At 43.2% G+C, this 16,755-nt stretch overlaps 1 protein-coding gene across 5 annotated transcripts in view; it reads right to left on the reverse strand.

Moving 5' to 3' along the window:
* ehmt1b (euchromatic histone-lysine N-methyltransferase 1b) overlaps positions 1 to 16,755 on the reverse strand; it is a 29,482-nt gene that overhangs the window by 11,313 nt on the left and 1,414 nt on the right. For 3 of the 5 annotated variants that reach the window (XM_058617804.1, XM_058617806.1, XM_058617805.1), the window contains exons 2-12: positions 7,358 to 7,448; positions 6,758 to 7,275; positions 5,916 to 6,375; positions 5,006 to 5,154; positions 4,194 to 4,361; positions 3,641 to 3,724; positions 3,381 to 3,483; positions 2,682 to 2,819; positions 2,007 to 2,308; positions 1,698 to 1,930; positions 576 to 779 (exon numbers count right to left, since the gene is read on the reverse strand). In XM_058617804.1, the coding sequence (XP_058473787.1) occupies positions 576 to 779; positions 1,698 to 1,930; positions 2,007 to 2,308; positions 2,682 to 2,819; positions 3,381 to 3,483; positions 3,641 to 3,724; positions 4,194 to 4,361; positions 5,006 to 5,154; positions 5,916 to 6,375; positions 6,758 to 7,275; positions 7,358 to 7,448 (2,450 nt within the window). Of the gene's footprint in view, positions 1 to 575; positions 780 to 1,697; positions 1,931 to 2,006; positions 2,309 to 2,681; positions 2,820 to 3,380; positions 3,484 to 3,640; positions 3,725 to 4,193; positions 4,362 to 5,005; positions 5,155 to 5,915; positions 6,376 to 6,757; positions 7,276 to 7,357; positions 7,449 to 12,328; positions 12,392 to 12,487; positions 12,527 to 16,755 lie in introns of those variants that run through there. The other 2 variants (XM_058617802.1, XM_058617803.1) reach the window with 2 other exon arrangements.

Below are 16,755 nucleotides of genomic sequence, written 5' to 3' on the forward strand. Positions count from 1 at the left end.
TGCTTGTTTGAGGGAATTATTTCTGTTCGCTGTTTGCTCCACATAACAAAGAAATCATTAAAACAAGAAAATCGCAACGTAGTTTTACAATCCTGAAGACTTAGGTGTTAGCTTAGCATTTACCTTTGGTGGAGCCAACAGCTGAGCTTCGTTTAAAAAATTTTATTTATGTGAATATCTTTGATGGGTAAGCAAATCATATGACATTATTTACAAAATATCAAAAATTTCTACGATAACCTTAAAAGCTACGATAACCTTAAAAACATTTACTTGACCTCAAAAATCATTGATCAAAGTAGATTTAACTTGGGAATCTATTAGAACTCAAGTTATTATCGAAGCGCTAACTTGTTTTCGGACATCTTTTTACACTGAAATTTACATACATGACCTTTAAAACGAATTTAAGATCACGATCTTGGACATTTTTCCACTAAAATCACAAAGGTTGGTGAATGTTTGTGCTAAATTTGAACAGATGTGGCATTCACGACGATCTCACAGACGGATGGACAACGTGAAAATTTGCAGACGCCGAGGATTTGGTCGCCCTCTTGTGGCGTGACACTTACTTCTCCGAGTCCAGAGCAACAAGGATGCTCTCCAGAGTTTCCCTGGGTGTTCCTGGCTGGACTGCAGGTGGCGCTGCAGGCACCACACTGGCCTGCAGTGACAGAGTCCTGGACGAGCCGGGGACGACAGAACTGTCGGAGCGAGCGCACAGCGAGCTGTCGGCGCGACCGCTGACCTCGGCCCCGACAGACAAACGAGAGGAGCTGGAAAAAACAAACACGGAGACTGAAACAGGACTGAGCTGTGAACCTAGATTTTAGCTACTTTACAAAAGGCTCACTTAAGAAAATCTAAACCCACTTAAGTCTACACTTTCTTCAGAACATGTTTAAAGCTTTATCTCCGTGTTAGACAGACTTTCCTGGCTGAAAACTAAAGTTTTGCTTTGTAAAAATCGCTCACTCTCCCACACCAAACACCATAGAGAAAATCATAATTTTTACATCACACCACACAGGAGTTGTTGATCCACTGCTGCCTCCTTAACTAAGTTCAAATGTGTTATTTTATGACTTTGGCATTTGAAATCCTTTGTTTGGATTTACCACAGTGACACAAAGTGACCACACGAGGCAGCAGTGGACCAGCAGCTCTCCTGCGGTTTAAAAAGCAACACAAACTTCAGTTTCCAGTCAAAAAATCGCTGTTTAACAGTGAAATGTAAGAGATGAAAGTGACTAAAACCTGGTTTTCCAATACACAGGGTTCATATACCATTTCTATGGTCAAATTCAAGCACTTTTCAAGCACTTTCAAGGTCAATTTCCACACGTTTCCAGTACTGTTCAGCTACAACATACTCTAAATGGTTATTTGATTTTTATGATTATTTTAATCACAATAAAAGCTGGAATTATATAATATAAACAACCAAAAATCATGTTTATTATCAATATGATCACACACACAAGCTCAATCATTCTTTATTCCCTCAGCTAATAAGAAAACTATACAACAGTCACAATTTCAAGAATTTTCAAGCACTTTTCAAACTTTTCAAAATTCAAGAACCTGTATGAACCACGACTGTGTCAGTACCTCATTCAACAACAAAAAAACGCATATTTACATAAATGCTAACGCTAAACGTTAATTTTCATTTACAAAAATGGGTTGTTTACCTGCCGGTGGTCGTGTCTGCTCTTCCCTCGGGCGCTCCAGGTGTGGCAGGTCCGTGGACGGGCAGGGCGGGCACAGTGGACGTGGTGTCCGCCTTGGCGATGGTGACCTCCTTGGCCTTGCTGGCCTCTTCTCCACAGTGTGGACAGAAGCTCTGACCTTTCAGCACCGAGGCACAGGCGCGATGGAAGCGGTGAGAGATGCTGACGTCCGGTTGGCACTCCATGAAGGTTCCCTGCACAATCAAACAATAACGTCTCAAAAACGAAACGTTCTCAGGGAGTTTGTCTGTGGACAGAATGTGCACTCACAGCCCTGCAGAAGAAGCCACAGCCGGGACAGCACTGGTGCTTCACCATGCCGTTCCGGTGGTCCTCGCACAGAACCAGCAGCTGCACCGAGTTGGACGGACGCATCATCTCGTGCTTCATGACGGCACTCTGGCAGCGGCTCAGCTGCCCGTCCACGCTCTCCGTGGCCATGCACTTCCTGTCTGCTAGGATGAGGATCTCTCGACTCTTGGGCGTCTCCATGCGGCAGCTGCACAGAGGAAGCTCCTGAGCCTCCTCCACCTCCTCCACCACCACCGCCGCCGCCCCCGACTCTGCAGTTTCTACACAGAAACAAGACAGTAAGTGTCACTTCTCCCTGCACCAAACTCCATAGAGATTTTACATCAAAGTGCACAGGAGATGTTGATCCACTGCTACCTCAATCAGTCAGTTAAAATAAGTTTGTTTATTCTTTATTCTAACCCTAGTGTTTGAAATCCTTCATCAACTTACAAAACAAGGCACGAGTAGTCGAGCAAAAATCTCCACAAGCTAAAAATGCTGATTTTCTCAATGGACTTTGGTGGTGTAGAGTGAGCGGTTTACAAACTTAATTTTCCAGCTGTTAAAGGCTGTCAACTATCCCTTTAAAATGTGAAATGGGAAAACACATGGGATTGAAAGTTATTTACTAGTTCTATGGCATGTGCTCACCTTTGCTTTGCCAGGAAACGGCCAATTCTTGGGGCTTGTTGAGGTCGACGGACTCAGGAGGGAGAATGTGTGTGAACTCACTGCCGTCAACTGCCAGAGCCTGAGCTGAAGCCTGAGGCTGAACCGCCAGCTCCAGTTCTGAGGAGAACAGGAGATGCTCAACACGGTGCTTTTATTCACCTCCAGTCTACACATGACGGTTGTTTGTGTTGACTTCAACTCATGCAATTCTAGATTAATTGATTTGTGCAGGTCAGTGTTTTGTAAACTCTAAGTTCAGTTCACTTTTTATCAGACAAATTCTGTTGTGCAGCCTAGAAGTGCATAAAAACATGTAGAATAATTACCACAAGTGTCCAGCAGAGGGTGCTGTGAAAGCAGCTTGGCATTAAATCCATTTTTGGCTCATTAGAAAGTCAAGACGGTGATGTTTTTTAGTTTTCAAAGCATCTGAAAAGTGCATTTATTTGGTTCTACACCATATTATCTCTATATATGGTGACGTGAGACAAGGTCTGGTGTTATATCGTCACATTGTGTTGACTTTTCCTGGTGTAACAGGCTGTTGCATTGATAATTATCACATTTATTATATTGAAAGCATTTGTGAATATGATACTGATAAAAAAAATACACGGAATTGACACAATAGGTAAGTTTCGTAACATATTGTGTGCGACAGGACACGACGGCACTGACCTTTGGCCTTTATCCTCCTCTTCCGTTTCCTGGACGGCCGCAGCCACGCACTGTCTCCTTTCATTTTCTTTTTCAACTTCTTCTTCAGACTCGACTCTGTGCTCTGAGGAAGTTTAAAAACACACACACACACACACACACACACACACACACACACACACACACACACACACACACACACACACACACAGACAGAGGTTTCACTCACAGCGACAGATTACATAGAGCACTTTAACACAACGTTTGTGGGCGGGGCTTACCATGTCGGACTCCGTGCCCTCCTCCTCTCCTTCTTCTTCTTCTCCTTCTCCTCCCGACTCTTCAGTCTCCAGCTCGTCTCCCACCTCCACCACAATGAGACACAACATGAACTCAAGTTGAGTCTTTGTTACTGAAACAATAGTTTTGATATTATGTGTGTACATATAACTGTTTTTACTGAATACCGCGGTGTTTGTGAGTGCTGAAAACACGGATGACTGTTTTTGTTGAGTCTGGATGAGCTTTGAAAACCTTGGCATAGTCCATATTTACTTCCTGATTAGGGTTGGAAAAATTACTATTAAATCCCATAATTCCCATGGAAAGTTTCCAATTCCAGACACACTGCACTTAATGAATGAAAACCCCTTAGTGTTTGTATTTTAGTACGAGGACAGAGCTCCTAGAAAATGGCGTAGTCAAGCTAGAGTCACACAACTAGCCTATAAAACACCAAAACTATCCCTTTAATATGCTAATTTATCTCCCGATTGATGACCTCCTACGACACAAATAAAACCAGACAGAGGTGGCAGTGTCGAGTCGTCAAACCTGAGAGACGGGAGCAGACACAGATGTTGTTTCCTGAACGGCAGCAGCGACGGCGTCTTCCATCGCCTGATGACCTTCCTCCTCGTCTGACTCCGCCTCCTCTGACTCCTCCTCCTCGGATGCGTGTTCCACCTTCTCCCCGTTTACGTTTGCTACCTCCTTCTTAGTCTGCGAGACGAGACAAGAACGGAGATGATCGCAAACTATGACACATGTTCAATGTTTGATTCAATTTTAGTGTTTGGTCCTTTTGTATGTTTGTGAGCAGTGGAACTAACTTACAACAGCAGGGGGCGCTCCTAACCTAACCCTAACCCATATAAATAGAATAAACCCCATCATCTTCTTTTCAAGGGGGTCCAACATGTGTATGAATGGACAGGCAGACATATATACGATATACAAAAAGAAATAACAACACACAGAAAACACACGGAAAACACACGGAAAACACTCAACAGAAGAGTTACAAACTAAAAACAGTGAAGACAATAAAGTGAGGAGAAATAAAACATATAGTGGCATTATTACTGAACATGTGTTTGAAAATGGCAAAAATATAATTTTACTACCTCAAAAAGGAACTTATTCATGAGTAATTATGTATTAATGGAAAACAAACTGTGTGAAACAATGAGGAACATTTTAATTACACCATTTACATTTAATTAAAGTTGACTTCTGTGTGTGTTCTTGTATTTAATTCTTCTTTTTCTGTCATAAACACTGACCAAAACCTGGTCCTAATGGCAGAACCTCATTTAAGACTAAGACTTGATTTGGTTAGGGATAGTGAGTGCAGTGTGTGTGACCTGTGGGCTCTTTGGAGACTGCTGCATGGTCTTGAACATCTCCAGCATCGTTCTCTGCTTGAGCACTTTGGTTTTCTTCTTGGGGACGAGGCTGTACGTCCCCATCCTCCTCTTCTTCTTACGCGACGACAGTCCTCCTGAGAACGGGCCTGGAGCCACAGAGACGGAAACAACACGTTTACAAAAAAGCAACAAAAATCAATGCAAATTATTATTTTTTTTAAATGACTTAATTACGTACACAACGTCAACGCAAAGAAACGAGATGCACCCGCGAATGATAATCCAACTAAATTTGAAGTGTTAACTTCAGTTGCTCGAGTTGAAATATTACATTTCAAGCCAAAACAAAGTGTGAAACCTGATTAGGAAGAAGAGGGCGGAGCAAAATGTTCACTCGTACATTCCATTTCCACCGGTCGGAACTAGGAGTGACCCCGACTTCAAGTTGATCGTGAAACGCATCTCGGGCTAGCCAGTGTTAGTAAATCCAGTGCGCTACACGGTACTTTCGACACGTAGCAAAATGTCCATCAATAATAAAGTGAAGCATGCTAATTAGCTTGCCTCAGTGCTACCTGTCGAACCATGAAATATGGTAGCATTGTAAGCATATACACTCAAACATTGCAAATTGCGAAGAATGTTTCCGATAATAAGCGTTAGAGATTGCTCAGACTTTCCGAGTAGAAACTTCCGAATTCCGTGAACAACTGGAACCCACTTTACCATGAACGTAGCTAGCACTAGCATTAGCCCCAGGTCGTTTAAACACAAATATGCAGCGACTGCAGCCGCTCAGGTTCGGTGTGAACGCACCATGAGACTGTGGTCTGACATGACGCTCTGTTACAATCAACTCATTGCTTTCAGTTACTGGATCACTTTACATCATAGGAATCTGTCCGACCTAGAATGAGCTTGGCCTGAACTGGAGCTGGAGCTGGAGCTGGAGCTGAAGCTGGAGCTGGAGCTGGAGCTGGAGCTGAGGCTGGAGCTGGAGCTGGAGCTGGAGCTGGAGCTGAAGCTGGAGCTGGAGCTGGAGCTGGAGCTGAAGGTGGATCTGGAGGAGGTGAAGCCAGAGCTGCAGATGGAGGAGGAGATGAAGCCAGAGCTGGAGCTGTAGATGGAGGAGGAGATGACGCCAGAGGGGGAGGAGGCGGCGAAGAAGAAGGAGGAGGAGGAGGAGGAGGAGGAGCTGGTGAAGCAGATGACGTGGTGTGTGCTGAAGCTGGCGTGTCTGGGGGATTCTGAGGTAGATGGTTCTGAGAGGACGACTGCGGCGAGGATTTCTGCACCACAGGAGCAACTTGAGTCTCCATTTTCTCAGCTTTGGCACTTTGTGCTTCTCTTAGTTCCCTGTTAAGAAGCTGCGGGCGACAAGATCCGAAGAAGATTTTAGATCAAAATACAAGTACTTTACAAGCACAGTCATGTAAATCAGGGTATAAATAAATGCAAAATGTACTTTAGTGAACGTAAAATGTGATATTGTAAAGGTAAAATGATGATGGTTTTAAAATCCTGGCTACATTTCTTGTCAGTCAAATTTGTTTTCGCCAAAAGTCACATTTTAAAATTTTTAATCACCTGTTTATAATGAAAACAGCTTTTTAGAAACCTCTTTTCAGTTCACTTGCTCAGCCGAGTAAAAGTGACCATTTCCAAAACCATTTCAGCAAGCTTTTGGTTCCCAAACATAAATAAAGTGTTAAAGATTGTGATTAATAGACGGGAAATGGGATTGTTTACCTTCTGTTCCGGGCTAACAGCAGGCCTGGACATGGTCTTGCGTGCTCTGTGAACGGTAACGGGAGCAGGAGATGGAGCTGTGCCATTTTTAGTGTCCGTTAAACCCTGTCCCAACGTAGTCCCCGAACTGGGGTCAGTCCTTAATGCACCTGAAGTCTGTGTAGTCCCTGACGCCGAGGCCGGTTTGACCGCGTGTCCCCCCGCTGCTGGACCCGAAGGTAAGCAGTTAGTTCTGTGAGGGGAAACTCCTAAACCTGGCATGGCTACATTGCTGCTGCCGTCCTGCTGCTGCTGCTGCTGGGTGAGAATGAATCCATTGCTTCCAGTAACAGAACCGTGCGGTGGCTCCGTGTCTGGAACGCCGTTCTCGTTGAGCAGCAGTAAAGTCTTGTTGCTGCCCGTCGTGGAGCCGTGGTGCGACGGGCTCTTGTGCCTCATGTCGTCACATTCGACGCCGTTGAGCATCGTCTCTGCTGCAGGGGAGGAGGCTAATCTGACCGCTAGCTCTGTTTCTCCATCTGTGGGACAAAAGCAAAGACACTCGTGATGAGATGGAATATGTCAACAAAAACGTTCTTGCAGGTTGTTTTTTACTTGTACCTGACTGTTCCTCTCTGATGTTTGCTGCATCGAGTCCCTCTTTCTTCACAGATGCACCTTTATCCACGCTGCCCGTGAGGAGTCCAGCCGGCTGGAGGAAAAAGAAAGATTAAATTTATCAGTGTAACTTAGATCTACACTAATTACAACCTCATTAGAGGCAGACCAACTACAATAGTAACTAAAATAAGCCAAATTTACCCCAAAGATGACTAAAATGAGTAAAATTGACCCTGATCCAAGTTTAAATGTTGCTTAGTCACAAAACGTTGTTTTTAGTTTGTTGATGGCCTGTTCGATGTATTTAATATATGCATTATTTTATTGCGCTGGGATTGGGCACCAGCGCCCGGCCGCACCTTCACGTGGAGGATAAAGCAGAGATTATTATATTGAAAATACTGTATATTATACTGTAATTGCACTGCATTAAGTGTAGATTTTTGAATTATTTGTCATCAATGAAGAGCATCAGCTGCCTGCAACTAATGATCAGTTAAAACTTCAGAAAAGGTTAAAATGACGATGTTTTCAAACGTCTTGTTTTTGTCCACAATGATTCAGTTTGAATGATTTCTTGATCAAAGTCAACTTGGCTTTGAATGAAATGGCCTAAAAATCACTATAGATTATTATTATTTCTGTCTTTTGTATCTTAAATTACGATTGCATGTTATTTTAGCAGCAGTGAATGGCGCACCACTGCTCCACTGTCAGTGTTTCAGGAAGGTTCAAAAGAAGCACTCTCTGCTGCGTCGCCTGAAACATTTGAGCTCAGAAAGATTTGTCAGTTTTTCCCCAGAAAAGCTTTGCTCTCGTGTGAATATGAGAAATCATTTGTTATACGACGCCTGCAGACTGATAAACAAAGAATAACACATTTATTTAAATTCCATGACTGTATATATATAATTCTGATGACTTCTTAATATTAATATGTTCTATTTGAACACGAATTAAGGCAAAAACATTCTGATTTGCCTGATTTATTAGTGTATTCTGTATGTTTGAACAGTTTTAGGTCAAGGTTGTTGATAAATATCTGGGTAACATTTGTAATGATCATTCACTGGGAGATAACTCGAACTAATCCTGTAAAAAAGAAGGTTGTCCTTGTACGACAACTGCTTTAAGAAGGTATAATGTTAGGAAATGACAATAAACAATCAAATGTTTTCTTGTCAGTTGGATCACTAATGTATTATTGCCTTCTTTAACTGCCTTCCTCTTCTTCTTGACGACCTCCTTCTTGAAAACTCTATTCTTTCTTTGTTGATGTTCCTCTGATGTGGGGATTTGCCTGTTTATTCCACTGTAAACTGAGTATTTTTGGGGGGGATTCCAATTTGATGATGCTGAATAAATCAAATCCTTCTGACTGAAAAAGAATCAATGTAGCAATCAATTCATGTTCTGGTAGCAGCCATACCCATGCTAATCTCACTTTAATCCTAATAAGGTTATTTTAAACTTAATAGTCGTTGGCTCGACAGAAAAACAGCAGATTCCACAGAGTGAGTTTCATTCATTGGCTTCTGTCAGAGTGAGATCAGAGACACCTTCATTGTCTGTCCTTTCTCTTTATACACAGTCACAGCCGATGGAGCGACGTCAATAGGAAAACTCAACCACCACCCACAGACTTTAGTCTTTGTACAGGAGGGAGCAGCTGAAGAGGAAACAACAGGAAATGTGTCTTCAGAGAAGGCCTTCGTCAAACTCCCAGGCTCAGTCACACCGGGATTCATAAAAATAAGGCCCAAGAGTGAAATCCTCATTGTGACGCTTTGGTTGTCCAAATCTCTGACACATTCTGGGTCAAATTGTCCATAAAGCAGAGCAAAAGCAGCCCTGAAGATCAGAGATCAAGGCACTCTTTGACCTCATATAAGGCAGAACTCTCATACCCGGCAGAACACAGACACAGATTCAGGAATCTGCTGACAGACCCTGTCAAAGAGTGGTGAGAAAATAAATGAAAAAACTGTTTCTCCCCTTCAAACTGATCCAATCACAAAGACCTACAAGTCTCAGAGTGACTGACAAGAATCACCCACCCCCCAACACCCGACTCAGATCCTCCTGACGACCCAGACCCCAACTGACTTCAACCATCACGACACAACTCCCCAAACGTGTCTCCACGAGTCCCAGAGCCAAAACATCAGGTCATGTGACCCAAGCCGGTGTGTGTGAGTCTACCGATGGAGACCAACACCACCACCTGTGTGGTTCTCAGAGAACCCGGTGATCACACAGGATGCAAGGCTAAAGACAGAGGAACCTGGAACCTCTCGAGAGTTCCTAAGTTTGTATTTGGTTTGAGATGAAGGGGAAAATCCATGAGACACACAGGAGAAATCCCTCCCCCTAGTGGCGGACTGTGGAATAGACACACATGAGACATAAAAGGAGAGAGAGAGCGAGAGAGAGAGGGGGGAAGGGAGACAGAGAGGCCTGTCTGCAGATCTCCGCCATTTCGCAAAACCAGATTGTTTACTGACACAGCGAGGCCATTGCAGCACTTTTCCACTAGATGGAGGACGTAAGGACTTGGAGGCTGGTGGATGGACGGGGATTTTGGTGCTGCTGCTAAAAAAGAGAGAGAGGCTCCACAATGAGAAGTGATCAGGAGCCTTAAGTGGTAAAAAGATGTGAAACCATCAGTGTTTAAACGGTTCACTCCTCATGTCCTCAACAACTGTCTCCTAACAGCCACAAACTAAAGATTGGTGATTATGTTTTTCCTGTTTGTTGACGTTTTTCTTTGTTCATCGTCGCCTCCCCTTGACTGATAAGCCAAGAATTCACCGTCTGAAGCTGGCATGTGTGACGAGGCCTAACCTGGACGACCGTGACCTGCTGAAAACCAGCTGGAGCTAAAGAAGACGTTACATAATCAGCTGTTGCACAAAGAATGCCCACACACACACACACACACCCTAAATCACCTGAGATGACGGCACAGCACGAGCGCAGTCTCAACAAACACATGATGAATGAGTGAGTGAAATTCATTGGACTTGATCACGGTGTCGAGACATGAATTCACACCGGGACAAAAACAAACGAACAGGAACAGAAAGAAGAATCAAAGGATGAAGACAGAGATGTTTATCTCGTCCTGATTGCAGCCGACAGACAATAACACGCTGCACAATCCGTCGCAAAATAAGTGCAAGATGTTATGATGATAAAAATTCTACAGTGTGACAGAATGATCTTTCTCTTCAGATGTTTCTTTCTCCAACAAAACATCACAGTCTGACTGTCCCTTTCTTAAGAATTACAGTAAAGACACACAGACAATCCACTGTGGTGGCAATATCAGTCAAACACCATCTGTTCTTGTCATGAGTACATGAATACAGCTGCCGTTCTTTATAAAAGACAAAGAAGGTAAAGGGTATGCTTGTCCAAAAACCAGGTGCTCACAAGTAAAACCAAACCAAAATGATGGGGTCCTCTGGTTTTGATTCAATCCTTTCTTCACTTATTCATAAGCAAAAACACTGAGGAATTCTGAGATCTTTCTTTTAATGACTCTGATATCGTCCCTGTGAGCCGGTTTGACCACGGTCATTTTCCGGCTCTTGGATTCTTTCAAGAGGCCTGAAGAGGTCGGATTACCCTCTACGTCACAAGGAAAGAAAAGAAAAAAACACACATAAATATGAATCATGTGCAGCAGAAGTCCGTGTTTCTCATCTTCTTCAGGAAGTAAATCTGCATAAATCAGAGCAGTTCTGCAGCTGAGGATCTTTTTCACGCTCAGGTTATCAGTCATCAGTCACGTCCGTGATGAAATTATATGTTTCTCGGTCCATCAGTGTCTGACAATGACAACATGTAAAACATATATCTTTAGTTTCTACAGAAAACACAACTGAACCAAAAAACGCTCTCTTTTAGGAAGCTGACACTTGCATTAGTTGTGTTTAAATGTCTAATGTTACACTTTGTCCTGGCACTGGTTTTCTGTCATGGAGGAGCAAAGGAACTCAAACTGATTCATCAACAATAATTGAACGACTAATGAAGACAACATTATCTGCACAACCTTTAACAAACTCAAGTTGATGCAAATGGACGTTTTCTTCACAAGGAAAGTCAAATAAACACTTGACCTTATGACGCTTTTCCACGATACAGTTCTGGCACGGCACGGCTCTACTCCATTCTACTTGGTTTGGTTTTCCGTGGCTCTCGTACCTTCTCAACATGGGCGGAGTTGTCATAGCAACGTCTGCATGAAAACTGCCGTGACGTGGTTTTATCCGCGACACAAACACACAAACTAGTGACTTGTGTAACTGAATCATTAGAATCAATCACTTAAAAAGATTTGTTCACAGAATCGTTTAGAACTTCCTGCATGCGATTCCTTTGCTAAATGTTGGAGATGAACGCATGTTTTTAAAGGATTTTTAAGTCTTTTTAACTTTAATCTACAGTTCAACATTGTTGGCTTTGATTCTTGTGTCGGACATCGCACTCGTGACTCTTCCAGTGAAGACACTAGATACTAAGGTGCTGTGCCGGAACAGTAGAGTGGAAAAGGGCCATTACTCAATGTTCTCAGAGCAAAAACCACAAATGTTAAGCTTCACTGTGGCCAAACTCAGCTCAACGACCTCAGTCTGACACCAGAGGACCTCCATCCTTCCTCTGCCTCTCACTTCCTGTCACTTCTCTACTTTTAAACATGCCAGTCATTCATCTGCACAAGCTTAGATCCTTCAAACTGATGAGAACCTCCTGCTCTGTCACACATCCAGGCCTCTGGATTATCATTATTGCACACTAACCTGGATGGATACGTCAAAGCAAAGCAGGAGGAATGAAAAGAAAATGGGTGATAAAAATCTACTTTTCCAGATGTTGAGGAGGTCCAGACCTCCATGTCTCCCACTCTGACAGTGACATCACATCTCGTGTGTGTGCTGTATAATCCTGTGACAACACACTCACAGCAGCACTGCTCCTCCTCCTCGTCAAGTCCTCCAGTTGAAGAACCATCACTTGAAAACATCTCACTGAGAGTCTCAATGACAGACCAGACCAGGGGTGTGTGTGTGTGTGAAAGCTGCGTCTGTTTCCGTGTGTGTGCGTCTCCAGGAAGCATCATACCTGCTTTCTTCTCATGGCCTCCATTGAGAAGAAGGCGCCAAGAGAGGGAGAGTGAGTGTGTGTGTGTGTGTGTGTGTGTGTGTGTGAGAGAGTGAGAGAGTGAGAGAGTGAGAGGGAAGAGCGCGAGAATGTGTCGAACAGAGTGTTCTTCTTTTCCCTTTTTCTTCCCCCGCATGCACATTCACCATGTTCGCCGGTCATGTGACCTGGTGGCTCCCTCTGTCGGCCCTCTTCTTCTTCAGAGGGTCTCCACAGAGCATGCTCAGTGTGTTCCCTCCATTAAAATGGAAGACCTTGATGCCAGTGAAGACTGAACAGACTCTGTCACCAACACAACCTGGACTCAAACACCGTGACGTTTGTCTCCTTCTGTCTACCGTCTCACAACAGAAGGGTCAGGCATCTACGGAAGAAACTAATTTAGTAAAAGCACGAGGGCTTTTGAAAACATGTCAAACTCACAACTAGAGGGTACGCTAACCTGCAAGGAAATCATGTATATCGACTGGCTGCGACTAAATCTGTCTATTATTTCACAAACAGAAGTTGGTCAGTTTTAATCATTTCTTTAGATGTATGGAGCAAATAATCGAGAAAATATTCACATTTGAGGAGCTTAAATCCTCTTCACTCCTCAACTGTAGCCAATTAATGAATGCATTGTCACAAAAATGGGGTTCCAGTTACCCCATGGAACGGACAGGCCTCTGAAAACGCCATCCAATCATATTCAACGGCCAAAACTAATTAATTGGATCATGACACATTAATTAAACTGCCACCCCTCCCCGGTACGTACCCCTCTTCATGTGGCAATTGAGAATGCTCAGAACTCTGCGTTTGAACAGCGGCGACAACCGTCTTGGTGATCTTTTGAGAGTATTTGTTGTTTTCCGTCGTCAATTGAACACGTGTCCAAAAAACGTTAGCATCACAAAAAGCACCAGAAAGTTAAAGTGGTCCTGTGCTCAGGAGGCGTAGCTTTTGGAAGGAAGGCCAGCCCTACCTTTAAGCGATCATCAAAATAGTTGACGATTTATTTGGTTATCGATAAATCATTTATAAGCTCTATAAGTTGATCGCGGTGAATTCGATCACCAAAATCGCGATTTTCGTAAAACGAGCGACTTGACAACGCCGTCTAACTCACCATCCTACAGTCGTAGAGATTTAGTTTGACGTTGCCACAAGGGGGAGCCTGCATTTTTTCTTTCGAGTCATTCTACAACCTATGTCATATCCCTGTTTTTCACTTTAAACGTAAAAAATACGAAGTCTACATGTGAAAATCAGCACTGAGCAGCAAATAAAGCTGTGAATTTGTGTAAAAAAACCTGAGAGGGTGTTTATGGATATCCCCTGCCTTTTCCACAAACACAAACCTGACAATATTGTCTGTTATGCAACTGCAGATTCACTTGGGTAGAGTGAACAGCTAAGCTAAATTTGCAAATTGTTCCCTATTTTCTTATCTGCAGTCGAGAACCCGAAAAACTTCTACATGTTGCTTTTCATATGCCCTGGTGTCACGATTGTACGGTTAAAACGGAAACCCTGGTTCTGAGAACATCATGACATCGTTGTCTTATTTATCTGACGGATTCAAAGTGGATCCAAGGCCAAGCTGTGCTCATTACGCTCTCTGCTGGACCAAGTGGTGGTTACTTCACATGCAGGTCGTATATTTTGGACTCAAACTAAGGGTTTTAAGGTTGTGCTTTGGACTTCCCTTCCACTGGAAAATCTCAGACAGCCTGGAATGCCAAACGTACAGATGTCGGCAACGACTCCTGTTTCACGGCCAAACAATGAAGAACAACCTCGAGCAGAGAAGGACGGACACATGAGCTCAGGTTTATCAACTTTCAGGCACCGATGCACAAAAACAGAAGAGGGACAATGTTCTGTTCCACCAACTGTATCACTTTTTAAGAGAAGGTTTCTTTTCCCTCTAATAAAGAGGGGAAAAAGGCCAATACGGTTGGTAAAGAAACATTTATAGAGCAGTTCCACAGGAAAAGTTCATTTGTTATGCACTGTGTGATAAAACATGACACATAACGACAACAGCCAGAGGCAAAGAACTATTTAAAAAAGGTATAATATGCTAAATTCAGCCTGACACGATATCGAGGAACAAGTTTTGTAAATAAACAGCAAAATACTGTAGAGCTGTTTGTTTGGTAGCTGCTCTGCCTGAAGCATTCGAGTACCATCAGAAACGCTGAACCCAATATTAAAGAACGCTGCGTTGTTGTTTACAGTGTTCATTCAAACACTCACCCGCCAAAATGATGACCGATAACTCTTTTCTGAAAGCTCCGATTTTCAGGACGTTTTGTTTGAGACTTCCCATGACGCTAACAGCGATGAGTCTTTTGGACTATTTTATGGCGTTTCGTGCACATAAAAACATTTAACCATGTTTATGAAATCGTCTTATGGACGCAAAAGAAAAAGATTGTATAGGAAATGTTCTGTTTCCATACAGATAAAACACAAGTGTCTTGGATTTCGGTTGCAGTGCATGTGCAAACATGAGAAGCAGTGACATCTAATGGTGAATGGTGAGACTGCACGTCTATGGCTGTTTATATCCTACCAAGATAATACTGGCATCGCGTGTGATCCACAGAGTGTCGTCTCCATGATGACAAAAGCATGTCTTAAAACCAAGACGCGAACTTTGATAGCTACGACTCTTAGCGTTAAACCTCTTCTGCGCAGAGTCTGCTGCAAATTATTAGACAAAGAACTCTGAAATACAACAAAGAACTTCCAACTGTGTTGAAGAACATTTTGTCCCGTGGAGGGCAGCACTGAACCTCGCCGTGTACAGCCTCCAAGACATGATCAGAAGGAGTTGCTCTTATCTTACTTAATCAACCAATCAAACTAGGAATCCAAAGAGCTGCAGAGACCAAACTTCTCCTCACAATGTTCATGTACTTTGTGAGTGAACAGGAAATCAGAAACACCTGTACAAGGTAATCCAGAACAGGAGTCTAACAGACCAAAGTACCCAAACTCAAAGTGAAACCCAATATAATAATCAAACTGCTGAATGACGTCATGCTCATGGTGGACTGTTACACACACAGACACACACAACACTACACGCTGTGCCAATAAAGCTGCAGTATGCAATAATTACATCATAATATATCTCATAATGTAAATCCAGTTATATGAGGGAGAGAGAGAGAGAGAGAGAGAGAGAGAGAGAATGACTGCTGTGTCTCATCTGGGCTGTTTGCAACCTCACAACGAAATCTGTAATCATCACAAGAGACTTTGACCAATCACATGGGAGTTTAGAGAGGGGCTGTTCAACTACCACTACTCTGCTTTTAGGTCCCCTGCTGCTAGAATCACCGCCTCTAGCTACAGTAGTGTAGCACCTAAAGGCTGGAGTGAGGCACACTGCAGTCCACCGATGGAATCATCACTTCCAGGAAACAATGAGGCGGTTACTTGAATGACAATATCAGCTGATATTGGCTTTTAAAATGTGGATGGACTGGATGAGAGGTGAAACGTCGTCAACTGAACTCAAGCAAGTCACCCACAGTACGCCCACTGGAGAATATTCTCATATAAAGCTTGACGTCTTGTTAAGACAAACAGCCACAAACCGAGCTGTACCAAACCAACCAACCAACTGAACAATGACGGACACACAGCATACAGTATCATCGTCTGGCCTGCACAACTCGGAGTAAAAACCAGATCATGCCTTTCCAAACCATACCATGATAAAATGAACTGAACTGCTTGTAGGAGCAAAGAAACCACACTCACATTAACGTTCAAGAAGCTCAAATCCCCAAAGACTGTATCTAAAAATAGACGTGATTTTCTCATTGCAAAATTAACTGCCACTGTGAAGCCCCAGGATCTGCGACTCATACCACGACAGTTCTGCCTGGCAAAGGTTTCTTTTTGTGACAAGAAATCCACAAACGTCATCTGCAACCAGCTGTCAATCAGTCGGGCAAATGCGTTGTGTATTATTGTCTATTTCCCTCTAAATAGGACACGTCCTTTACAAAATAAACATCCTATTCAACTGGAGAAGAGCCGAAACTAGTGACTGAGACCATTCACTAAATGTTTAGGGACGTTATAAATCTACTAAATAAAAGGAGAAAATAAATTTAGCTAGTCCTTTTGGAACCAGCAGAGTCGCCCCCTGGTGGCTGTTCAGTATGTCCTTACTTCATGATTGGCCTCATCTGGCAAACTATTTGTAAGAGTCTAGGGTAATC

The sequence above is a fragment of the Solea solea genome, chromosome 19 (assembly GCF_958295425.1).
Source record: "Solea solea chromosome 19, fSolSol10.1, whole genome shotgun sequence".
Classification (NCBI taxonomy): Eukaryota; Metazoa; Chordata; class Actinopteri; order Pleuronectiformes; family Soleidae; genus Solea; species Solea solea.